At 31.9% G+C, this 26,464-nt stretch overlaps 3 protein-coding genes across 4 annotated transcripts in view; 1 reads left to right on the plus strand and 2 right to left on the minus strand.

Moving 5' to 3' along the window:
- Positions 1-14,955, plus strand: part of LOC119833011 — an 18,374-nt gene extending 3,419 nt beyond the window's left edge. The window contains exons 2-5 of the mRNA XM_038356881.1: positions 9,594-9,693; positions 11,130-11,291; positions 12,005-12,134; positions 14,290-14,955. Of these exons, the coding sequence (XP_038212809.1) occupies positions 9,594-9,693; positions 11,130-11,291; positions 12,005-12,134; positions 14,290-14,387 (490 nt within the window). The 3' untranslated portion in view covers positions 14,388-14,955. The remainder of the gene's footprint in view (positions 1-9,593; positions 9,694-11,129; positions 11,292-12,004; positions 12,135-14,289) is intronic.
- Positions 14,956-16,029: 1,074 nt separating this feature from the next.
- LOC119832789 lies at positions 16,030-21,218 on the minus strand. Of its 2 annotated transcripts, none has more exons than XM_038356548.1 (5): positions 20,893-21,218; positions 19,357-19,451; positions 18,770-18,943; positions 17,677-17,830; positions 16,030-16,202 (listed from the first exon to the last, which is right to left on the minus strand). In XM_038356548.1, the coding sequence occupies exons 1-5, from the start codon at positions 20,900-20,902 to the stop codon at positions 16,081-16,083; spliced, it is 555 nt and encodes a 184-aa protein (XP_038212476.1). In that variant the 5' UTR covers positions 20,903-21,218; the 3' UTR covers positions 16,030-16,080. The 2 variants fall into 2 exon arrangements, with proteins under 2 accessions (XP_038212476.1, XP_038212475.1); XM_038356547.1 differs by lacking the exon at positions 20,893-21,218 and adding an exon at positions 19,724-20,133.
- A 725-nt stretch (positions 21,219-21,943) lies between these two features.
- On the minus strand, positions 21,944-23,168 carry LOC119832788 (scale keratin-like). The gene is made up of 2 exons (XM_038356546.1): positions 23,067-23,168; positions 21,944-22,935 (listed from the first exon to the last, which is right to left on the minus strand). Exons 1-2 carry the CDS (start codon positions 23,082-23,084, stop codon positions 22,306-22,308), a joined length of 648 nt encoding a protein of 215 aa, XP_038212474.1. The 5' UTR covers positions 23,085-23,168; the 3' UTR covers positions 21,944-22,305.
- Between the last annotated feature and the right edge of the window lie 3,296 nt (positions 23,169-26,464).

A 26,464-nucleotide genomic window follows, 5' to 3' on the forward strand; every position in this document is an offset into this window, starting at 1 on the left:
ATCAGCAGCAGCACCAGTAACATCAATACGATTTGAAGAACGAAGTAATAATTCACGTTTTAAAGCAATTAAAACACCTTTGGATTGCATACCACCAAATGACCGCAGAAGGAAAGGCCATATTCTTGTCTCCTGGAAGAGGTGGTTACTAAGCTAAGTAAACCGGCATGTCATGGCACGAAGCTAAAATAACAGCCCAAGATTGCCGTCACTGGAAAAAAATTACTGAGGCCCTATGCTCCTCGAGGAATAAGGAACAATCATCACTTCTATAAGCAAAACAAATACAGTATATTCAATATGCATATAAATACAACTAATATTAATAACGCGAAAGTTTGTAAGGATGGATGGAGGCTTATTACTTACACGTATTAACTATGAATTTACTAATGGATTTTAATGAAACCTTACAATAATATACCATTAAATAAGAAGTAAATAAATAAATAAATACATTTATTGTTTTATAAATAAACGGAATAAGACATGAGCTATATAAATGTTTGCTGATGCTCGTGGGTTCGGCCGGGGATGAAACCGCGCGGCGCAGCTAGTAAAAAATAAAAATGATATAGTGCGTACAACTCTTAAATTCTGTTAATTTTTATCATAATTTAACCAACGTTCCCAAAAACGAAGAAAGTACTCATTTCCAATTTTTTTATGGGTTTTGCTGCGTGACGTGCCTGGGCTTACAACCGACTGACAGTGATTTATCATTTTATGAATTAACGAGTGTAAAAATATAATGCAAAAAAAAAATTATAAAATTTGCGGTTTATTTCACTGACTGCGATATATTCGTATTAAAATTGAAAATTATTCATACGAACCATATATAATTAAGTATTTATTTATAAAACAAAGAATTACGTACGTAACATTTTTAAGCAGGAGTTTTTCTTATTGCACTGAGAAAATTCGTTCCACTATTTTGTATACAGTTTTAGCTTAGCTTATTTCTAATAATATTATAGAAACATGTTGTAAATGTATTTTTGTTTTCATAGTTTTATGACACGGTCACGGTCGCGGTCGCGGTCACGGTCACGGTCACGGTCAGACACTGCCTTAATTAATCTGAGAACCGTTATATAGACTGACATAGAAAAAGACGTTTAGTAAAAGAAAGCAGAGTTTAAATTCTAAGAAATATTCAACAAAATGGCGGATTGTAAATGAATATTGTTTATCTGACTAATTATTCGAACTTTACATTAAGTATTTTTTATTTGTACCGCTTCCATGGTATGGCGGTTAGTTCGTTATGCAAACTCAAACTTTTTTTATTCAATTAAACTTCTTCTAGAAGCACTTTTAAATCGTCATTAGATTTACCACCGGTTTTTTTATTATATGTGATCGAGGGCCGATTGTGAATAAAAATGTCTTATCGTATCGTATTATTATGATCTGTGAAACACTAGACAAATAAACTTCTCAGGGGAATATGGTACTTCAGTTTAACTATTTACACAAAGTATAGGTACTTTCCTTCCAAACCTCTTACTTGGATAACATTAAAATGTATTAATCAATAATTAACTAGTTTGGGGGTTTACTATTAAGAGTTGACGTCTGGTATCTCTTGCAAGAACGATTTTAATTTTTAAATAAATACATAAAAATATTTATGCAACTTTTTTACTATTATTTAACCATAGAGTACAAAAATGTAACAAACTGTCAAAGCGGCAAAATTTTACAATTGACACGTACCTAATGTTGCTAGTATAAAATCTCACAAAGCCTTGTTAGGACCCATACACCTAAGAGCAAAATAAAAATATTTGAATTAAAAATCATGTACGTATCAATATTGAGACAATAAACAAGAATTCCACTTCCGTGTTATCAGGGATTATCATTCAAATATAAACAAGCAATTAGCATTTGTTTTGATGCGCAGCACTGGGGTTAAAGGGTGCCAATCGTGTTCAGATAAAGGTCAAACATCTAAACAATTGGACTCTGTGGTATCTCTACGGTTCGATCAAAGGTTAAAATTGCATACGAACTTAATTTATATGATTTTAAACATATTCGCTACGGAGAGAGCTGAATAGACGACGTAATTGCTTGATTTGAAATTTATTTATAACGTTTTATGTATTGAAATACAAAGTGAGGTATTTTTTATTAACTATTTGTTTATTTATTCTAATTATGCACATTTTATTGTTTCCTTGAATTATAGAAGCATAAGAATAGATAAAATCACTAACCACAGGCTTTAGTTTCTACCAATATAATTGTATGTGTAACAGTTTTAATAAAGACTTTATTAATATTAAAAAAAAAATCATACAATTTATTTTTATTACCTCTATTTTATTAGCAAACATGTCACGACAAGACTCGCTCGCATTAAATAGAACACGATACTCTATTATATAATATTAAATTGTATAACAACTTTGAAATGTAATAAGCGTATGTTATTACACACTTCGTGCCATAGTTTTCTTAATAGAGGAGTAATTTTCCAAACATTACTGATTGTTTTGATAGGGTTAAGTTGAGAAGAAGCATATAGGATTTAATATGAAAAATTTTAAAGAAGAGTAATGCATGTCGTTATTCGAGATCTTAAATTTAAATATTAAGATATGGTAATATTTAGGATAGTTGCAGTTAGATGTAGGCGTAACCACATTCGTCTTCTCGAGTTTGTTTCGCTTTCTTTCGACCGTCGAATCTTTATCTTTGTAACACACATATACCATAGTTTAAAGATTCCGGCATAGATTTAGGGCCATAGATTAAACATTTCTTATAATTAAAAAGATAAACTCATGAATAGGCTCTACGATATGACTGCCTCACTCTCGTGTATGGTTTTCTTGTTACAAGATAAGGTGTCATCACAGATTTGTTTTTAACTTGAAAGAAGTGGTCATGTGATATTTCTAAATGTTTTGCCATTTGTCTAAAAAAAAAAAACAATATGGCAACAAAGCTTTTGCCGTCATAAAACCAACACAAAGAAATCAAACAGACACTTGCGGTTTGGTTCACTAATAAATTCATGCGAAATTACACATACCTACTTCAGACAGTGAAGCCCTCCAATAAACCGTTTTTATGAGGTACTTTTTTATTTCGGCGCATTAATAACAGGATGTTTTGATTATAGATTTTTCGAGGTATTTTAATCAACGTGACGCTTACAATTTTTGACTTGTAGATTTGACCGCCTCCTTGGTACAGTGGTTAACGCGTGAGCGTAGAACCGAGGGGTCCTGGGTTCATTTCCCGGTGGGGACGTACAAAAGAAAAAATGTCTTGGTCTGGTAGGACACAGAAGGCTGATCACCTACTTGTCCGTAAAGAAAATCGATCAGTGAAACAGATGTACATCATCTGCTCCATATCCCACTAGGGGACACGGGACTTCACGTACGTTACGACGACGCTTACGATATAAGTACGTAGGTATTAATAAAAGTGATGTGTACAATATACAATGCATGTATTTCGAATTACGACATGAAATAAATAATTTCAGGTGTTGAGATGTGAAAGTAATACACAATTCCGCATTTATCATTTTCCTAGCTTTTGCCCGCGGCTTCACACGCGTTAAATTCGGAGTAATTTAATGTATGTTATTATACATAATATGAACCTTGAATCACTCTATCTATAAAAAAAATCCGTTAAAATCCGTTGCGTAGTTTTCAAGATTAAAGCATACAAGGGACATCGGGATTTTGGGGGAGCCGGAGGCCCGTTTCCTTTTCCTCACCCGTCCCAGTCCATTCCTTCTTTCCAGTCGTTAATCCATTCCTATTCCCTTACTTCAGCGGGCAGCGCATTCGCAGAGGCACCACCTTTGCGAATGTTCATGGGCGGTGGTGATCGCTTACCATCAGGCGAACCACCAGCTCAGTTGCCCGCTATGACATAAAAAAAAATAGGGATAGAGAAAGCGACTTTGTTTTATACTATGTAGTTAAAAAAGTTTTAAGGTGCTTCTTATTCAATTTAAATCGTGCCTATAATTCCATAAAACATAACGATATAATGTATTCGATTACAAGTATAGGTACTAATTGTGTGTTTCTTATCATGCTTTATGCATTTTTTTAATTCGCACAATGAGTTGCATTTACAGTGTTTCACAGTTCTCGCTCCATTGGCGTTGATAAGGAGTTTCTATCGCATGATTCATTGACATCTATTTGGGATATTGATCTTTGACACAAAAGTATAGATTAATGCGATATTTTTGCCCACGCCTTCGCCCCTTAGTCGAAGGTAATGTAAACAGTTACGATGTGATCTGCATAGTTTTCGTATATTCATTCTGAGATCTCAAACCATCTTTTTACCAAATTTCATAGAAATATGTTCAGTGGTTTAGGCGTGAAGATGATGCAAACAGACAGTTTCGATCGCATTTACAATATTAATAGATATTTTATAAATTTATAATTCAAACTAAATGTCAATTGTTTAAATATAAACTTTAAGTTGATGCTAATCAATTGATTATACTAGTTTTATATAATATACTAGCTGTTCGCCCCGGCTTCATCTGTGCTACAAATATATCCTATGTCGTTCAGTGAAGACACAGTTTTGCAACGTCGAAATAATTTTTCGTAGTAGATTGATTTGCAGCACCTAAATGACATGAAAAATTTCCTCACATTTAGTTTTCAACAGGATTTATAAATAAAAGTTTTCTGCTATTTAAGCAATATAATTCCTTCCTAACATTTATATATAAGGTAAAATAAATTATTATAGCCTTGAATAATGAGGAACAACTGTGATGTCGGTTAACTGCATCTTTTTATGTTTATTTAAAAATACTTCTATTATATTATTAGATAATTGCTTCTGACGTAGTTTGATACGGATGTTACACTCAGAAAAATATTAATCTGTATGTTTATAATAGACTAGCTGCGCCTCGCGGTTTCACACGCGTAAGTCCGTATCCCGTAGGAATATCGGGATAAAAAGTAGCTTATATGTTATTCCAGTTTATTATAGGGTTATAAAAACTTAAGAAGACAATTTAAGAGTATTATTTGACTCGGAATTCGTAACTGCATCGGAAATTGGAAAAATAAGAGCATACAAGAGTAATGAGATAATAATAAGAGATTTTATCAAGATATACTTAATCGTCAGACCTCATGCATGGCCAATATTATATTAAAAGGTGAATTACACATGTATGACATTATTTAACCCCGGGTCATGGGAGCCAACAAGAATCTATTTTGTTTTATACCCTGAAACTTGGCCTCGTCTCTCTTTGTGTACAGGTATTTTCATACTTTATTAGAGATTCGTTTTACTCAATGTCGTAAATTACATTTCTAAGTACATATTTTAATGTTATTTAGTCTCTCCGAATACTCAAATTTATTACGTAACCTGTGTGTCAAACCTCGGAACAAATTGATATCTTTGAAGCAAAATTTTTCGGTTATAGCATGTGAGGAAAATTTTAACACTGCCTTCATACCAGTTAAACCGGTTATTTGATATTATTTTCAATATACCTTCACGTGTTTCTTAGAAGTGCGAACAGGCAGCGAATTGAAATTAAACGTTATATTTTATGTCTGCCTCTATAAAATCCTGATACCACTTAATTGAGGCAAATGATGCATTGATTTACCTGTAATTACGTTTATAGGCGATATGAAAAATTAAACTACATGTATAGACACGAAGATAAATAAATTCATTGAATAAAATAGATTTAAAAAGAGACATTTATCTATTTGATGTAGGATCAAAACACGAAATATTTTTAGTAATATTTTCGTATATAATCTATCAAATAATCATAAATTAAACAGTGTAGTTATAATAATGAATACATTTGGTTAAAAAATGAAGATGGAACTAAAGCCTGACATTGAACAAATTAACCGCAATCATCGAGGCGTAATTGCAACCGCAAACCTATTAAATTACGTTTCATAACACATTATAATTTATCTGTATACATTATATCGTATTAAAGTAACATCTCGTATATTTATAAAGCTCAACATAGTTTTGTTATGTCGATAAATGGTAATTTCAATGAGTATGTACAATGCATGAAAAACATCGCGGTTGAATATATAAGCATTAGTACATTCTTGTGTTAGATTTTACGAGAATTATTCATTTAAATTAAAGACTATTTAACGGATGTAAATTTAGATAACGTCTTTTAATTTAGTGTTCGAAACGTCGGTTTAATAATATAATGAATAAAATCACGTATAAAATATTTAAAGTCTTTAATTTCTAAATATATAAGTATTGTTCGTAGTTACTTTGATCAGCGCTATTAAAGCATATTTTGTTTTTCTGTTCATTCAATATATGTATATTATTATTACTTGAACAATTGAATCATGCAATAAGCTGTGTTTAAATAAAAGTTACTCATTATAAAGCAATTGAATTGCTAGAGTCATTACAACCGTAGGATAGCAATAGTGGCCAGTAGGGCAAGTGGTAATGTAGGTCATGAGAAAGTGCCCATCGTACTTAATAAATTGTGATGACTTTGTATACTCTATGCTTCAAGTCATTTGGATTATGGTTGAATGTTTCCATATAAATAATAGTTTAATATAGAACTAGTGAGAGTATTACACTTCTGTATATTATTATAGAAATGTTTAGATTTCCTAGATTATGTTATTACAATTTATTTCCCACATTTCCGGGCGATTTCAAATTATATATTATAATATGTAGGAATTTTGTACAATAACAGACTTCGTATATTTCTGTTGACGTAAGTTATAGTATTACAGTATTTAAACTGCTCTATCAAGTAAAAAAAATAGTTCTGCCACAGATAACAAGAATAGCATAGGTTCTACTGGACTTGATGAGTTTTCGAAGCACGCGTACAAATTTAAAACAGCTTAATATTAGATGGGACAAATAGTCTCTCTAATAAAATATTGGTCTCAGTTCCTCTAAGAGTTATTGCGTCTTTTCACACTAAACGTTATCAGAAAACAGATTACATCCTTGATTACAAAAAGAGAACACGTAGTGGAATAATATTTACACTGTTCCGCTGTTAACTGTTTAACCTACTGGAGATTTTGTAGTCTGCGTTAATTCACGTAATGGATATGTCTTGAGTGTAGAAAATTAAGCCTATATAAATTATATTGAAAATATAAGCATGCATATTAGAAATTACGTTATGTTTTACATGATTCGTTAAAGTATATATGAGCGTATAAAAGAACATTCGTCTTTTACTCAATTCGTTTAAACTGTGGCACGTATTTTTATTTAGTTTTTCACATATGGATGACTATTTATTTATAAAATATTCTCATAAAACAGAATATACTGAGATTACAGTACACTGAGACTAAAGAAAGATAAAAAAATATATATTGATTCATATAAATTTATTTCAAATTATAACAACGTAAGAATGACATTACCAACATTTCACCAAATGTTGCAGTGATACAAAAACTAACCTAAAAACCTGTTGATTTTGCCAAGACTATATTATAATTCTTATTTACAGATGAAATTGTTTATTTGTATTTGATTAAATGCTATATCAGCTGTTTACTAAAATTGTTCAGTTAAAGGAAATAATGTAACAATATAATCAGTGTAGAGTTTAATGACACGAACTTTAAATTTCGATAAAAAATATCTAAGAAAAGATGTGACGCACTAACTATAAATTTATCAATTCTTAAAAATATATCATATAAATGATTAAATAATAAATTAAAATATTTTGATGGAATAATCCGTTGTGTTGTTTGTTCACTAGCTAAGCTTTTAAAATGTAACTGTTATACGATTCTATAATCAATGGTGAAGAATTTAAGGTTAGGTTTTGTTTCTCAAGTTCCCTAGTCACATTTACAAAGTCCCATACTCTGTGCAAATATTCCCATTTTAATAAATACTTTCAAAGTACCATACCATACTGCCATAGTACATAGCGTTATATACACATACATTGGGCTTCAAAAATAAAAAGCAATGCACCAGGACATATTTCCTTTAATAAGAGTTCAATCAGCTAATGAACAGTCTTTCCGACTTCCACGTGAAGAAATAAATTTTGGTAAAAACTAATTATCTATGTAATTGTGGCACTCACAAACCTGTGTCTAAATCCTACTATCCTACTAATGTTATAAATGCGAAAGTTTGTTATCATGTGTGTGTGTTTGTTGCTCTTTTACGCAAAAACTACTGAACTGATAGCAATGAAATTTGGTGCGTAGATAGCAGGACAACTGGAATAACACATAGGCAACTATTTATACCGATATTCCTACGGGATACGGACTTACGTGAGACCGCGGGGCGCAGCTAGTATCAAATAACTATTAGTTAATAGAGTCGAGACAATTACTATCATAGTAGCCATGTTGTCGATAGTTGTATCGGAGGAAATCCTTTTGATAACAGAGTCATTGTGTATTGCCATAGAAGATTTTCTGTCAGGGTCTAAGTTTATAGGTTAGTGATAATCGAAACAAAATTACCATGCGTTTAAATTGTAACAATGAACTTTATTTTAAGCAAAGTTTGATGTCAGTATCCTGAAATCTTTAGCTGTGCACCCCGGCTTGATAGGTAGGTACTCTTACAGATGTTGAATTTATCACAACAATTTTTTAACGGGTGCCTATATATATCTCTATGTCAAATTTAAGCCTGATTGGTGCAGCAGTTTGAACTGTGCTTTGATAGATCAATCAGTAAGTCATATTTACGAAAGATAGATTAATTAGAAGTAATAGAAAATTATTTAAAATGTATCGTAATCTGAAACTTCGCTAAGTTTGGTAATTGTTGTTTAAATTTCTGTGTGATTTTCTCACACGTATTGAATACAGAATTGTATTAAAATGGGGATGAATGGTATTTCAAATATTGCTTAATATTTAAGATGTTTTGAAATACATCATAAAATATTTATTAATTTATAAATTGCAATTTTTTTCTCTTTGTACACATATCACACACACACGTGATATAATTACTCAGAATATAAGGCGGTATATTTTTTTATAGTTAATGCGTATAAATTTCGGGCCGTCGTCGAAACATTTTTTGTGTCTGTTTTTAGCAATGTTTAATAGTCGGCTAGTCTTTGTTCTTTACCTGGGTGTCTAAAATGAGACTTAAAACACGAAGAAGAGAATCACGTCAATGAAAAAAGAATAGAAAACCTACGGAATTATCGAGTAACAAAACTAAAACAAACAAAAAAAATATATACAATCGAATTGAAAACCTAAATTAAGGAATGCAACGAAAAAAATATGACTAGCCTTAGTATTTTCTTGTGTTTGATTTTACGCGAGTATTATTATATACATTTAGATAGATATTATACATTTAATTAGATTTAGAGTCTCCCCGTGACCACGCTCGCTGTAAAGTGTTCGAAACGTCGGGTTAATAATATAATGAATAAATCGCGTTTAAAACCCCTTAAAAAGTTTTTATTTTCTAAATGACTAGCCTTTCTATTTACCCTGATATCATATATCATAGGCAATATTTACGACAAAGATATAAAGAATATTTGTATAATTTCATTTTTTATCTTTCTCCAGGGAGAAAATTCGTGAATCCGTCGAAATACCGATTTTGACAAGATGCTGTTTTTGCTTTCCCCTGAGGAAAGGCCTCGTCACCTTCGCTTATGTGAACCTTGTAAGTATAATATTTTTGGATTTAATAAATTTAAAATTATATACATGACACAATTTATTCTATCATACGTGCACACGTTTGTAATAACGGTACGGATAAATATAGATATTAAATATATAAAAACATTAAAAAATAGAAATTTCCATAATGTTTATTTTCAAAATGTGTCATCTAATATCTTATGACAGAAAGTATCTATGCAATATTATGATGAATATAACAGATAATGAATAAGAACAGATTTTAAAACGGATCTATCCACTATCGTTATCTCTAAAACAAACATTAATTCGCATGTCATTTGTTTTGTTGTATTCATACGTTTACACACACTTACATATTTATCAAATACCTTGGACTATATTGATATAAATACATACGTTATACATGTGCGTACGTATATGTAAATATGTAAATGTAGTACGAGATGCAAAAAAAGTTTCTATTAAGTGTCATCCATGTTGATTTCGACTACTTTCTCCAAAGTGAAATTGTTCTTGCGAATCTGCTTTTATAATGTGTTAATTATACAATTTTCGCGAACCGTTCGTTGAGGTCAATAATGCATTTAATTAAAGATCTATAAAAGATGCTCGTCTAATGCAATGTTTAATTTATGGTTGTCAACGTCAAAATAAACTATATTGTAGCTTTGCATTGAAACAATTAGATAGTAATATAACTGCGTACTTGGAATTTGTTTCGATTCCACGTAAAGCGTGTTTTCTATTCCACGAATTTGCATTTATTTAACCTCTGTATATGCTTTTATTGAATTTATCTACAGAGATTATCGTTAGCCTCTGTGAAGCTGAACCGATTTTTATTTTAAACTAGTGTACGAGGAATGTCAAATGTTTAACCACTACTTATTAGTATGCCTTTATTTCATAGTGTCATTGGAAAAAGATTTGGTAAAGGTGATTTTGTAAGATGTTTTTTTAGTAGATTTCTTGGCAAACTTTCTATCCCTATCGTTTTATACACATTAAAAAAATCAAATTCACTCACAAGTAACACTGTTTCTTATTTATTGATATTCTGTTAATGATAAAGTTAAATAACGTTGTAAATATATCTATTACAATACGCTAATATTCTTTTTGAGACTTTACAAAATATTAATTTAGCTACGTTTTGTCAAAAAAGATACTTCTATATATCTATAAGATGCTTATAGTGCTGCGCTAATTATGGAAGCACACTAGTAGCACAGCACTATAAGAGAAATGATTGCTTATAATACGACTTTAATAGATCTGTAAGGAAACATATAATATTATCATTTCTTATTAATAACATATAAATAGGTCTTTGAATAACGGCGCTTCTTGATTTTTATCGAGATCTATTTAAAATTTCACTCCGAACAAAATCCGCAAAATTCACCCTTCGACAGTTCTACACTAACGCAATCCATTGCTGCTCGGTTTCAGCTGTTAACAATAGCGGTGACCATTATGCTGGCGATGTACATCTCATACGTGCGATCGTCCGGTCAGACAAACACCACAGAGTATCCGCGCCTGATCGCTGACACGACAGCATTGCTGATAGAAGCTGCCATGTCCGTGGTATTCATTGTTGCATTGCATAAGGTTAGTTTTTTTGTGTTCTAAAAAATGGCGGGATTTATAATTAAATTGAAATATTGTTTTGAAGACGGCAAACGCTGCAAACGCTGTTCTGCCTTACTCTTATCATTTAGGGGTATGAAAAATAGATATTGGCCGATTCTCAGACCCGATGTGCACACAAAATTTCATAAGAATCGGTCCAGCCGTTTCGGAGTAATATCTAACATTTAATAGTATCTAACATTGAATTTTATATATATAGAGATAGAGATAAAATAAGCATAGCTTGAAAAATTAAAACAGAAACCACGCTTAATTGTTAGAATCAACAAAATTACACCCAACTTAAACTAAATTAAACACTGAAATTGTTTTATCCTGGCGATTATGAATATAAGATAAACACATAAGATTACTATTTTACCACTGATCCGATTTGGTTAAAATCGAAAGAACATACAGGCGAAGCTAATAACCGTGAAAATTATGAAAAATAAAAAGGGAAGCGATTTCTCATTTGGATGTTTTTGTAACGGAATCGTGGAAATAACTGACTCGTGTTTTATTACCTACCCTCAAAGATCTGTGTCAATAATCTAGTGATTTATAATTGCAATATGCAATTCCTAGTTTTTAAGTCCGACATCTCCTCTAAATATCTCCACATATAACTAACAATATTCTTTTGGAAAAGAAAAAACAATCCATTAATACAATACGTTGGAACATTCCAGAAACACGTGCTGCTCATGAAGGTATACCTGTACTTCGAAATAGTCTTCTCGGTGATTGGTTTCGTGTACAGCGTCGTTTTCCTCACCAGGGAAACGGCTGGTGAACTCTTCCTCATACTGTTCCAGCTGAGTAAGTTATCTGTGAATTTCTAGTATTATTATGTACATATTAAAAATATACCTCGTTCTCGGTGGGATCCGGGCTTATTGATACATTTCATATCATACTATGAGTCCTATCTGAATTTCTTGTTCATCATGAGCATGAAATGAACGAATGAAATTATCGGAATTCAGGCTTAAAGCATCAATTATTTGATTGAATAGTTTTTCTTAGATGAAGACGTTTTTATATACATTTTGATCATCAGTGATTTGAATGCCCGTACGTCATATTAAGTGTATGTGAGTATATAGGTGACATTACTTTTTAATGCGCCACACATATGTCGATATAATCAAATACAGTTGTCTCAGTATGGTATGTACATATACAAACAGACGATTAGATTCAGTGCAACGGCACAACTAGCTGTACCCTGCCACGCTTCGTTGGGGCCCATTATTGTTACATGGAGATGACATTTTACAAAAATGGAATGACTTGTAATTTAAAAAACATCTTATGTGAATCGGAAAAACATAATCCTGTCTTGGAATTCACTCGATGAAGAAGTTCGAAACAAATTGGCAATCTCTTCTAGAAATTAACATTTAAATTTTAAGAATGAATTGTTCTTTGCTATGATATTTATATTTTATGCCGACATTTCGAACACGCAACCCGAGATGTCACATATCTTGATAGGATAACTGTTAATTACTTAAATAATACACAAGAAAATTAAAACAACTTAACATATTGAAATTAAAAACTTTTTAACGGATTTTAAACGCGATTTATTCATCATATTATTAACTCGACGTTTCGAACACTTCACAACGAGCGTGGTCGCAGTCTTAAAGTTCTTACGTTTAAAATCCGTTAAAAAGTTTTTTAATTTCTAAATGTATAATACTCGCGTAAAATCAAACACAAGATAATACTTATATAACTTAACATTTTACATACAAATTAAAAAAATCTTTGAATCGATCAAGACACGTGAAATAATTTCGCCAGTAGAAGCACTGACGCTGCAGATGTTTAAATTTCGCTAAAAAAATGTCGTAGAAATTTTGTCGGTTGTCGCCATAGCAGAATTATAAAAGAGAAAGCAGTGAACAGGTTTGTGAGGCAGGATTAGATCAGTTAAAATGCCAATAATGGTAAAAGAGATATAAAATAATCTACCTACTAGCTGCGCCCCGCGGTTGCACCCGCTTCAGCCGTATCCCGTAGGAATAACGGAATAAAAAGTTGCCTTTGTGTTATTCCAGTTATCCAGCTATCTACATGGCATTTTTATTGGAATCGGTTCAATAGTTTTTGCGTGAAAGAGTAACAAAAATACACACATCCATCACACGTGCGTGCCACGGGTAAAGCCGGGGCGGATAGAATTATAAAACTCATCCTGATGCACGCTTATCAACACACACTCAGACATCTTCACATACATATACAGTCACACCCATCCACACACCCACTCACACACACGCACTCTTTTTTATTTTATTTTATTAATTTCTACTTTCCTTCTTGTCCCCTCATATCAAGAAAATGATAAATATGACGTATTATAATTAAAGGCATACTAATTTAACTAAAGTAAGGAAAGAAGCTGGTGCCTGTCCACACAGGCGAATTCTTTAAACTCAGCTTAGAACGGGTGCCTCTTATCACAATTTCTGTAATTGTCTATAATTTAGAATATCTAGCAATTTGATAAGATTTCTTTTTTCCAAATAATTATAAATAACATTTATTTTCAATTTATCTGCACATGTGGATAACATTACCACTGCTTAAAACGGTGAAGGAAAACATCGTGAGGAAACCGGCATGTCCAAGAATCAAAAGTTCGACGACGTGTGACATCTGCCAACCCGCACTTGGCCAGCGTGGTGGATTATGGTCTGAACCCTCACAGGAGGCCTGTGTCCCAGCAGTGGGAACACATATGGGCTGATGATGATGATGATAATACAGCAGACGAACGAAAAAGTCTTAATTATATGTTATGCTTATGACTTAATTTTGCCGCCTTTCGAAATGGATGCTTTTAGTAAAATTATAATTGTGTAATTGAGGATAATTTATTAATGTGAACATACTATAGTTGTCTGACATTAGTTATACATTAGTTATACGATGATGATGATAAATAACATTTATTTTTCAGTGGTACAATTCTATCTGGTGATTTTAATTTGGAGCTCCATAGTGAAGATGGCCAGAGACGACACCGTGAAATATGTGCGAAATAGAGAAACTGTTTAATTCATATAACCTCTTTTAATTTTGATACAAACTTTATTAACGTATATATTTATGAAATCATTTATAGTGACATTGTTTAATAAGCAAATCGTAATTATATGTATAATTGTTAAAAATTTAATTTTATAATCTTCGGTTATATCGTTCATTTGCTACTGATTGATATTTTTATATCTTTAACATTGATGTGTTAAAAACCCAAGATGCTCATAAATAATATTAAATTTAAAACTGTGCGTTCCTTTTCAATAGACCAACTCGCATCTAGGCGCGGCTTTATAAAAACACTTTAAACAATTTGCGTAAGGTAACACTAAATAATTAATACATATAATTGGTAAGTATTAAGCGATAATTTCAAGCGTTATTCATATGATTGTGCATCTTGGGTTTTTTTATTTATTAATTAATGGTTTTAATTTATCATTTAACATAACAAACCTCAATGTATGTACAAAAAAAATTATGTTGTGTGTGGACGTTTAGAAAAGTTTTGTAGAATTACTAATAAATTTGCTCATTTACAACCGACGTTTCCAAATACGAAGATGGTACACCTTCGTATTTTTTTTTTAAATTCTATTTTTTTTGTTTTGTTTGCCGATAATTTCGCTGGTTTTCAACCGATTGACGTGAATGTTTTTGTGTTTGACAGTTAATTATTATTATCGTTTTAAAATTTGGAAGTATCTCTCTCACTGGGACGTCGGTGAGTGCTAACAAACTATGTTAATAAATGTTATAAATTTAAGCCTTTAAATGTCCTGTTTAATACTTTTAAAGGTTAAAATCGCATATTTTATTGTTTTATGTTGGATAACGGAAAGCATTTTGTATAATAATAAAACTTCTTAAATTTTTGCAATAACAATCACCTATATTTGTAGTTTTTTCGCGAGTAATTTGCTAAAGCATAAAAAAGATATTTAAAAGCAATTTGTGATACAAATATTTTAGAAGATAAATTATTAAAGAACTAATGAAATATATTTTTTAATATTTACAGATGCTATCGTGCCTTAAAAATAGAATTTATAGTTTTATATTCTGTTATTTTTTAAACTTAAAAAAAATTACATATTGTAAATAGTATAGTATAGATATAAGTGATTATGCCAAAAATAAAACAACTCGAATAAAATAAATTATTCTTTTTATTTATTACATTATAAAAAATTTATTGTTTGCACTTTTTACATTCCGAATATAGATGAAACACTATAATTACGTAGTTTTCTAGTGCTATAATATAAAGTTTATAAAAATATACTTATAGATGAGTCGAATGCGACCACTTCAATTGGCCCGTTTATTAAAAGCGACCGCGTGTTGTTAACTGCCTGAATGATATCCTAATTAAACTGACTGACAAAAGCGTTAATACAGATGACTATACAAGAATAAAAACTCAATGAAGCTCTGCGTATTTTTTTTTGAGTATTCAATTAATTTTTGAGAGTTGGGACATCGTAGATGTTATAATATTATAATCAAATGCAAATCAAATGCGATGATTTAATTATAACCTTAAATTTAAGTAGAAGCAGTAAAATTTACGAAATATATACAAATATGGACCTACCTACACTCAGACATTCTTTGGTCTAGGTCCAATTCTGAAACATATATATTTTTTTTGGAATGCGTCGTGGAAACATGTCAATTTAATAGCTTTTTCCGTGTTATCTAATTTCTAAGCTGATGTATACCAATTATCGATGTGATGCAAACTCTTCAGTCGTTCAGTTTCTTCACCGTTTTCTTCCAATTGTTTGAAAAAGCTCGCAACTATCATGAGCATGTAGAAGCGAATCACTGTAATTGAAAATAATCTTATATAAACTTTCAATGTTTTTGGGCTAATTGCAAATATTTTCGCCGGTTTCCTTTTCCCCGCCATTACCAGTCCATTCCTTTCTCCAATCAATCCCTTTCTTTTCCCTTACCAGCAGCGCATTCGCAGTACAGTATCTCTGTGGATGTTCATAGGCAGTGGTGATTGCTAACCATCGCAATCGTTCATTTAAAAAAAGGTAACCAAGGAAGAAAAGTGATCAAGTAGATTTCATTGAATCTATAGGGATAAAATGAAAAGCTAAAAGGCTCCTGTATCTCGGAGCCAACACCCATAACTTTGGTAATGGACGTCAATGGCGACACATTTAGCTACTAACACTAGTCTTGTATTAGATAATTACTATTCGATCTATGGATATAAAATTTACATGATATTGTTATCAGAAAGCGTCATACAAGATATCTTAGAAGAAAAGCATTTTTCTTTTTATTAGTGGCATCACTTAGTAGAGTCACTGCGCCAATTCCCTGTGTAAATCTTAAAGATTTTTTGAGAAACATCACATTTGGTCATGTTTGTATCCATTAGGACTATATAAAGCATGTTACATAAGCTCCTAGATACAAACAGTTTTTAGGTTGTTTGTAGGTAATGGACAGTGTTTTGAATAATAACAGTTCTCCTGGCTGAAATTCCACCACAACAATCACACTCGGTTCACCAGCCAATAGTCCTGAAGATATCATAGTACAGGCATACGTGCATAAACACAAATGCACTCTATACCATGACACTTATGGATTTGAAAAAAATAAAGCATAGAAACAACAGCACGTGTCCAATAATTTAGTTGAGTTGGCATTGACAAACCTATTTATCAGTATAAATATAGTAGGGTAATATGTTCAATTTTTTTTTTTATGTTACAGTCGGCAATGGAGCTGGTGGGACGCCTGATGGTAAGCGCTACCACCGCCCATGAACATTTGGAGAGGCATAAGGTCCATTGCAGACCTTACGCCTCTACAAATGGATTGCTGACTTTTTGGGAAGGGATTAAGAAAGGATTGGCAATAGGAATAAAGGAAAGGACTGGGAAGGGTAAGGAAAATGATATGGGCCTCCTCTCAATTGACATTTTTATAAAATTTTGTATTTTCTAGCTGTTGACCGTAGCTTCTGCGCGTTTTGAGAGCAAATTCCAAAGGCAATAAGATATTTCACCGAAAAATTTAGCCTGTATTACTACTTACTACTCTAGACCCTTTTTTATTGTTTCTTTTATAGTGGGGAAATCTGGCATACTAGATATCCATGGCTCCCGGGGAAGAAGCCGTGGGTTATGTCCGATTCCTACCGACTATCAAGCCCCCTAACTATCTCCTGACAGAATTATTGCAAGTATTAACCAAGAATATTTCAGCATAGAGTTGCTCCAATGCTTTTTCGTTCGTATAGTATTAGTCAGGTAGTAAGAATTTAGATACTTACTAAGCGCCAAGAACTCGATGACATAGAGGAGTAGCGAATTATCGCTGGTGTGGTTGACCAGACTCGTTGTGCTCCACAGAACGAACATCAGGACCGAGATACTGACTTGTATGGATGTCCAGATTATCCATGGCTTTATTAGTTTCAGTTTCTCCTGGAATTGTTTGATAAAACCATTAATCTCTTGGACATGAATCTTAAAAGATGCATTATTCTCTAAAATGTATTAATAATAATATTTACTAAAAGAATAATAAAAATTATTTACTAAAAGAAATATTTACTAATTAATGTTATGATATTTTAAATAGAAATGCTAAAACTCTAAGGTAAAAGTTTTCGCTCCTTTCAACACACGCTTTAATTGCTTAGATTCGATGGTAACTGTCTTTATGGAACTACTATGTTTTTGTAATATAAAGAACTCATGATTAGGGCAACCTCGCGACTTCTTACAATAAATAATAATCATGTTCCCAATAAATGCTATGCAGAATGAAAACTAACAGAATAGTGGTCATCTACACCATTGAGTCAACCAAACAAACAAACAAATATTAATTTTAAATTAGCATATAATTGTATTCAGTGGAACGTGTTTGGACGTAATTAATATAACAAATGAATTGTGACGGGTTCTGCATTGCTAAATAATCTGATTGCATGTTGATTAACAACCTGACAGACACACTCTATTTGTTGTTTTGATCGTAAAAGTGGATGAAATTAATTATAATAATTATCCTCTTTTTTAAATAACAGGCACTATACATTTTCAATGTTTTCAGATTCTAAATCTTGTCCCAAGTAGTAATACATATTACAATTCTAAGGTTAAAGTTTTCACTCCTTAAAGTTTAAAGTTTTTACCCAAAACCGCTTAAATTAGTTTATTTATTTTTTATTATCGTATAGTCGAATTTCCGAGTCCTCTTGTGGGGTATAGGATAGATCCTTTATGCATCTGTTACACGCATCGATTATATCTTTACGGTAATGCTTTCCTTCCTTCTGTATCCAGCCTTACCGTGAAGCCGGGAAATAAACCTAGCACCATTAACCGTGGTGATATTATTTGTATATACCTACATACCCTAATAACCCCGACCAGCAGGATAGCGGTCAGGAACAAAGTGAAAGAGTGTGTCAGCGTCAGTCCGATGACGACTGTGTAGGCGAAGGCCACGTTGAAGTCGCTGACATCGAACTCCTCAGGCAGGTGGAGGATGGACTTGAGGCATTGAGCTAGCGCCAATATTGAGTATAGCTGGAATAGAACATTAGCTCATCAACGGGAAGGTTCCAAATACTTTTACATTTGTTTTTTTTGGCGGTTTCCAAAGATAAAAAGTAAGTTTGTAAAGATCGATTTGATTAAAGAATCAAATCGACCTTTACTATAAAGAATTTATAAATAACGACACATCTTTATGTGTCATATGAATTTATAAATAACGACACATAAAGATGTTTCGTTATTTATAAATTCTTTATAGTACATATAATAAATATAGCATTACAAAAATAACATGTAACCTACGTGTACAAATCAGTTCTTTATTTATGATACGGCAGACAAACACAAATACACACTCTTCGTTTGTTCAGGGATTTAAATATTATTTAATAATTCCTTAACAACTATATCCAGTAAAAATCAATGTTTTAATGCCTACTTACAATGACAATAATACCAGAAAATATGCTCCCAAATTTCAAGGAAAGACAGGCGAAACTCCGCTGCCGTGGAATCACGTCCAGAGAACTGGAAAATTCTGAAAAGTGTAGTACGGGGACATTAAATTATATAGGAATAATTATTTCTTTCTAAATTAGTCCAGATCGGCTTTCAAATAAAAAATAATCATCCAAAGGCTGCTTAGTTGTTCATGAAAGAGTATATCTACCCAAACAAATTCGCATATATAATGTTATACATCTATTATACTGCGATACATCCATTAATATATCTAATTAGATACCATAAATCAAGAGGCCTTGGATTTCTAAATATTTTTTTTTTTATTAATTGCCGCATTCGTATTACCTTCTTGGTACATTAAGTAATTAACAAATCGGTCACAGGTATCCGGGAACAAGCGCCTCTAACGAGGTCTGCTTTGTAAACAAATGGTTACTACATCAATAATTTTTTAATTACGATTGATTTCTTTATTCGAATACAGTCTATTTAGTTTTAGTGTTCACGCGTAAAGAGGTACTTCCAATAACGGTCGCGCATTGGAGCTACAACAACTCCAAACGGTTTTTTAATTTATTTCTGGTGTCAAATGCGATAGGAGTAAAGGTAGCATATCGTTCGTCTACAATGGCTTCTTCGCATGTGCGGTATTGCTAACGATAAGTAATGACCGTATCAAATTAAAACATAACGTGGCTTTGTTCTCTTTTAACGTCTCATGAATTCGAAATTAATACAACGTATATTTTCTCTTCATATTCTACTATTGTATCGCATTTTGAGTTCGTTAAATATGAAAATGTTTTTAGTTATCTGTTACATTTAATAATTTGTACGTTAAATTAACCGGAAGTGTAATTATTAACTTTTCGGATGTTATGATTAATTTAGTCTGTGATGCGTAATAATTCAAAATGAAAAAAAAACTAATGGATTCTAATCAATCCAATTCCATTTAAATTGTGTTGTTAATTATAAGTTAAACACTTTCAAATACGTTTTATTCAATGATAACACTAGCTAATTTATATAGTATCCCACTACGAAATTTATTCTCCGATGTTGACCTATTAAAAAATAAATAGAAAAGCATTGCTGTAAAATTATTAATACTTGTATTAAGCTATCTCCGAGATAACAATCAAACATTTCTGATTCTTATCTCTGTTATTGAAAATTTATACATTTATTTTACTTTTAAAAATTGTTATCATTGCGACTCATAAATAACACTTACTTCGTAAACACAGGATCTTTTATAGATTTTAAATACTGGATATATCTGTTATTTGTTCTTAAATAACACTTTAATTATAGTATGCTGAGAATAAAATGTAACTTTACTATTTCTTCACATTTTTTTTTTTACGTAGGTTGCCTACGCGTTGCCATACAACATAATCTATAATTACAAAGCGTATTCATAATTCGAATTCTCGAATGTTCTGGAACGTTCTATTCGTTTCAAAAGTATAATAAGTTAAAATATAATGTCACAATGCATAGAAACTTACTCGACTTCATTATAACCGATTCACACTAACGTCCTGTCTGAGCAAACAATAGATACTGATAACAAATCGTCTAATCAGGATTTGAAATATCGTTATCCAAATTTAGCGATAACAGTATCTTGTCCATACGGAATATTGATGTGACGGGTATGTAAAGGATTGTATTTGATATGTAATTTATTTACTATTTAATATTATACTGTAATATAGAGATATTCATGTAATGTAAGTTACCAAACTGAGGTTCTCAATTTGTTTGCTTTTGCATTGTTGCACCGTAACTCTGTAGTTTTTGAACTGATTATCGTGATTCTATTTGTGTTTGTTCTGTTTGGAATTTGTTGTCATTTATTTCTATTTTGCAAATAAAAATTAAAGAAATTGGAGTAAGAAATTTTGAGAAACTAAAGTACCTTCCCGGAACGTCGGTGACTTTTTATTTAATTAACATTATCGGGGATTAGTCCGTGACTGGTCAATTTTATTTAGTGTTCTCTTTAAGTATGATAATTGTTTGTCCTTCGTTGTGTGTTTTATGAGTATAATTAGTACCTACTCTAAAAAACAGAGAAGTCAGATTGTGACTACAGAGAGAAAAAGACAACTCGTTACTAAAAAGAATACCTTTCATACTACCCAGACCGCAGCAGGTTTAAGGTATAATAAAATATATTTGAACAGCATGAGTATCGTAATTCTTAAGAAACTCTGTTTATCGCTCTGTCTTTCTTTCACGCCTATTAAACCAACCGATTTAAAACAGTTTGAGACCCAAAAAGTGCATATGATGGTTTTTATCCTGGAAAACCCAAAAGAACAGGAACTATGAGAGAAATAACCCAGAGCTATAATTCTATTCGTGTGACTGCGTGGGCAAAGATAGTATCACTTATGATATAGTCAATTTAAACCCCACGAAAATATGTGGAATGTTCGGAAGAATAATGGATTATCATTTGAGACAAAGAACCTTTAATTTACATCGAAATTGGGAAGTTTTGCGAATTAATAAACAATGTTTTTTAAATTAAATTTATTAAAATAGTGAATATACATACTTATTCCCTTAATTTTAATAGTGGGGTTTAACTAAAATTACACTGGGCATACAATATATACTAGTATAACAAAAATGTACTTACATTAATTAAAGCTGCATACATTAATCGATGGGACAATCATACATAAAACCCTAAGACTAGATTAACAAAAACCCAGGAAACACCTTAACCTTGATATCCTTACAAAAAGAGGGCGGCAATTACACACGTGACAAAACTAAACATGACATTAAAAAAGGGTGAGATAATTTGCAAACAACCTTTCTTCCTATATCATACATAGTAACTCAACATAAACACCAATCGATTGATAATATAGAAATATTACATTTTACATTCTGGCTGATAATAATCAATGGTGATAATAACCATGGCCGTAGCCATATCCTCCATAAGGAACTGAATAACTCGATCCACTCACGACCCGTATGCTTCCCACACCACCGCCGACAATACCTCCATGGCCTATAGAACTGGCGATAATACCCCCAGAGCCCAACGAGCCAGCAATGATGGACCCGCCACCAAGGGATCCACCTCCAAGCGATGACGCGCCTATTCCGCCCCCAATAGAACCAACCGCCACAGGCACCGCTACGGGGACTCTGACGGGAACCGCCGCTGGCACTCCAACTGCATAGGGTTGAGGCACTGGAATGCCCACTCCTTGGGTGACGGTTACAGGGACTGGTTGAGCAACCGGCACTGGATACGGCCTGTCAACTGGAACTGCGACTGGGCGCGGTACCACATGGGCTACAGGCTGCGGTACAGATACAGGAACGGGTCTAGGTCTGTCAACAGCTACTCCTACTGGAACAGCCACTGGAACTGCTCGAGGCACGCTAATAGGTACTGGATGGGGCACTGGAATGGCGACACTGTTGTAGTATTCTGAGTAGGTTTGTGTTACTGGGATAGACGCGGATCGCTTCTTCTGTTCTGTGCTGGATGCAGAGTGCAGGCAGATTGCTAGCAGTATCTGAAAGGAAACATTTTTGTAAAGATCAAGAGAGAAATAAAACTATTGTCATAGAAAGTTCGTTAAAGAAATCGAATTTTTGTCGTAAAATTATTTCTAAATTCGAAAATTGATATTAAAAAAAAACTCACAAAATATATTTTCGTCATTTTAATGAAATGAAACTACACGTCTCTAGTAAGTGTATCGATGTAAGTAATATGGTATAAAATTTCACATTATCGTATTTATATGTTAAATGACATGTGGTGTGGTGCTTTAAGCGGAAAGGCCCTAGGTACAAAGAAAGTTACTAACTAATGGAGCTGTTAATACACTTATTATAACACTTTATTGTGCTGCCAACAAAATACAAAAACAAAAACAAAACTTATACTAAAAAAAAGGGAGATACAGCACAGAAGGCGGCCTTATCACTTATAAGTGATCTCTACCAGGCAACCAACTTAAATATAGATAGCAACATAACTTAAGAGAGGGTAGATAAAAAGTAAAGGAAACATAACAAATAAAAAACTACATTCTAAAAATTTATTTGATACTGATGTCTTTTTGTTAAGCAAAGGTAACTTACCTGAATATTATTGTGCATATAGATCTCAGTATAACAATGTTATGTTTCTATAACTTGCAGGATCAAATAAATTTCTGTTTATATTTGACAAGATCCGGTTTTCTTGCAATAAATCGATTTGTTTCTGTTCATTTCCCTTTGTCAGGTTTTTTTACGACTCTAATATTTACATAGGACTTATTTGTAGATATAAACATATTATTATCAATCAATGAACTAATAATGTGAGGTTTTGAATTTAAATGCCGAGCTGAAATATCACATGTTTTTTGAAAATTGCCTGCGAATAATAAGCTGATTTATATGATTTCATTGTTTTTCAATATATTTAGCAAAGGCAAAATAAATATTACCAATTATAAATTTAATTTGAATTGCTTCAATTTAGATTTGTCATATTTGTCGCGGTTTTAACAGCTCTAGTATTGTACTTTTACTTGCCCCCGTAACTTATTTACAGGCGTTTAAGGCAAAGTCTAGCCTGTACTAGATCTAGACGTAATAGTTAGTACTTATTATGTAAGGGTTAAATGTTTGAACTCGCGCGGTAAGTCGATGCTGTGAAGTTAAAGAGTCAATTTAGACGTGGAATTTGTATTAATTATTAATTAACATGTAGGACATTAGCATTATATTAAATTAAATTAATTTATTATATATCCATCCTATATATTATTTAAATATTAAATTAAACACCGATTTGATCGTCATCAGCATACCTCAAAACAGCTGAACCTATTTTATTCATGTTCATTAATACGATAGAGTTAAGTAAGAAATGTAGAAAATTGTTGATAATTGATCAACAAAAATATGATTAAAAATCCTTTAAAATTGTAAAACCGATATCAAGATTAAATGGTTGTAGAAAATTTTAGGGAAACCTCGAAACAAATGAAACTTAAAAAAAGATAGTTCATCGGGTCATTTTGTAATTAGTTAATCTTAAGAAGCGCGTTTTTTTCTTGCCATTATATATATAGCCGTAGGGTTTAGGGTAATAAGGTCAATTTTTGAGTAGATTCAAAGCTTTGAACAGTGAACAGATTATGGTAATGGGTCCTCCATTATACGAGACCTAAACGATAAACATGACAGGCCGAAGAAATGTCACTTCCTGTCATAAAATGTCAAATTCCCACCCAAAGTCTGAATAAATTTCTATAAATCTTCTAAACTTTGAATAAATTTCTATAAATCGTTATTTTTTATATCCATTTCTTTCATTCCATTTCCAAATAATTCATTTTAAAACACGCAATTAAGTTGTGACTAATATACAGGTGTTTAGGTCTATTAAATGTATACTCATATCCTATATAGTCCATAATACCACAGATAACATAATGCTATACTATGTAATAAATTATTTTCATTCTATTTATAAACAATACGTGAAAATTCTTGTTAATAGCACTAGTAAGTAGTATATTCTAAAACATTTTAATACACTGCTCAGTGCGCATACGATACCTACTTATTGAAAGCCAGATTAACTCAATTGGATGCATATAGTAACTAGAAATACATCCGCTTATAACCATTTTCAATTGATATTTAAACTTATCATTGTCTCTATCATTATTAAGTCAAATATCACAAAAACAAAGGAAACTAAATGAAATGATGTTAGACAGAACAGGAGGCAGAACTCTTATTAAAAATTAAATTTTATCCTATCGTGTCCTTAAACCAATTAAAGTTTATGGCAGATAAGATACCAACGAAACGCTAAAGTTTCTTAGTATATCTTTTTTATATCAGCGGGCAAATGTGTTGGTGGTTAAATTACTGCCTTGATTTGTTCGTTTTACTTTATCTAGATATCATGCGAGCAAAGCCAACAGCTTAAACTAGTTCGTCACACTCAAAACCTATCCCATGGAATGGCCTTTATTAGCGAAGGCGTTTACTGCGCAATTGTATGAAACTGATATTGCGAAACAAGTGAAGTTAAATTTATTATCACTATCCTGTGCATTATTGCTTTGTTGGCAATCGGCTTATTTTGCATATGGTGAATATACATTTGCTTTCGCGTAATGATCTCATTACATTGATTGACTTTCTTGTTTTATTGTTTTGAAACTACTAGACTAGTTGTTTATTTATTTATTCACTGAATGGCTTGTGTTATATAAGCGAATAGGGAGGCTCTTATAAATTTGCTTTGTATTAATAAAAACAGACTTATTTTTTTATACAAAAAAGCTTAATCGAGACTTTTTATACATTTTGTCCTTTTTAAGACCTTTAAGCTTCTGAAACAATTATAAATTGATATAACAAAAAGTCGATAGATAATATTCGAGTATTAAGAATATATCGATATTACATTAGTAATTCATTAACACATCGAAAACATGGATCACGAATACGTATATAAAAACACTTTGTTGTTTTTAACTTGAATTTTAATTTAGGGCCTTTAAACACCCACATCAGGTTACATATTATTTGGTTAATTTTTTTTTTTTATCAATTTCGATTATCCAACAATCTGACACGTTTCACCACGTGGGCAAGGCCGCGGGCGAAAATCTAGTAAAAAAGAAATCAACAGGATATGCATCCTATTTCTAAAATAACATATTACATGTTTAGTATCATGCACATCTATGGAATACTAAAATATCAATGAATGAGCGGCAAGGAACAGCCTTATTAAGAAAATGGCAACTTTACGCAAGCTTCAAATGACGAAATACGTCCTGCGAGAAATTGTGTTTTTGACACAGTAATTATTATCTACGTAGATCGATACGTAAATAAGTGTTATTAGCTTCTTTGAATTACGTTTTCTTGGTAAATAATCTTACTATTTGTAATAGTGGAGCCATTTGCGAAGAGTGCGTTCAACTCACATCTGTTAAAGCGAAAATAAATATAGTTTAAAAAAACTAAAAAACACGCTTTTCAAGCACATCAAACTAAAAACTATAAAATAATTTTTAA

This window comes from Zerene cesonia, chromosome 16 (genome assembly GCF_012273895.1).
Source record: "Zerene cesonia ecotype Mississippi chromosome 16, Zerene_cesonia_1.1, whole genome shotgun sequence".
NCBI classification, from domain to species: domain Eukaryota; kingdom Metazoa; phylum Arthropoda; class Insecta; order Lepidoptera; family Pieridae; genus Zerene; species Zerene cesonia.

Bases quoted from the DNA above. Each gene is read 5' to 3' on its own strand.
- LOC119832789 (XM_038356547.1), bottom strand. The intron at 18,944-19,356 runs GTAAGTAGGCAT...GTTCTATTCCAG, and splicing joins TTTCTGGTATTATTGTCATT to CTATACTCAATATTGGCGCT. The intron at 16,203-17,676 runs GTAAGTATCTAA...TTTCAATTACAG, and splicing joins CATCGAGTTCTTGGCGCTTA to TGATTCGCTTCTACATGCTC.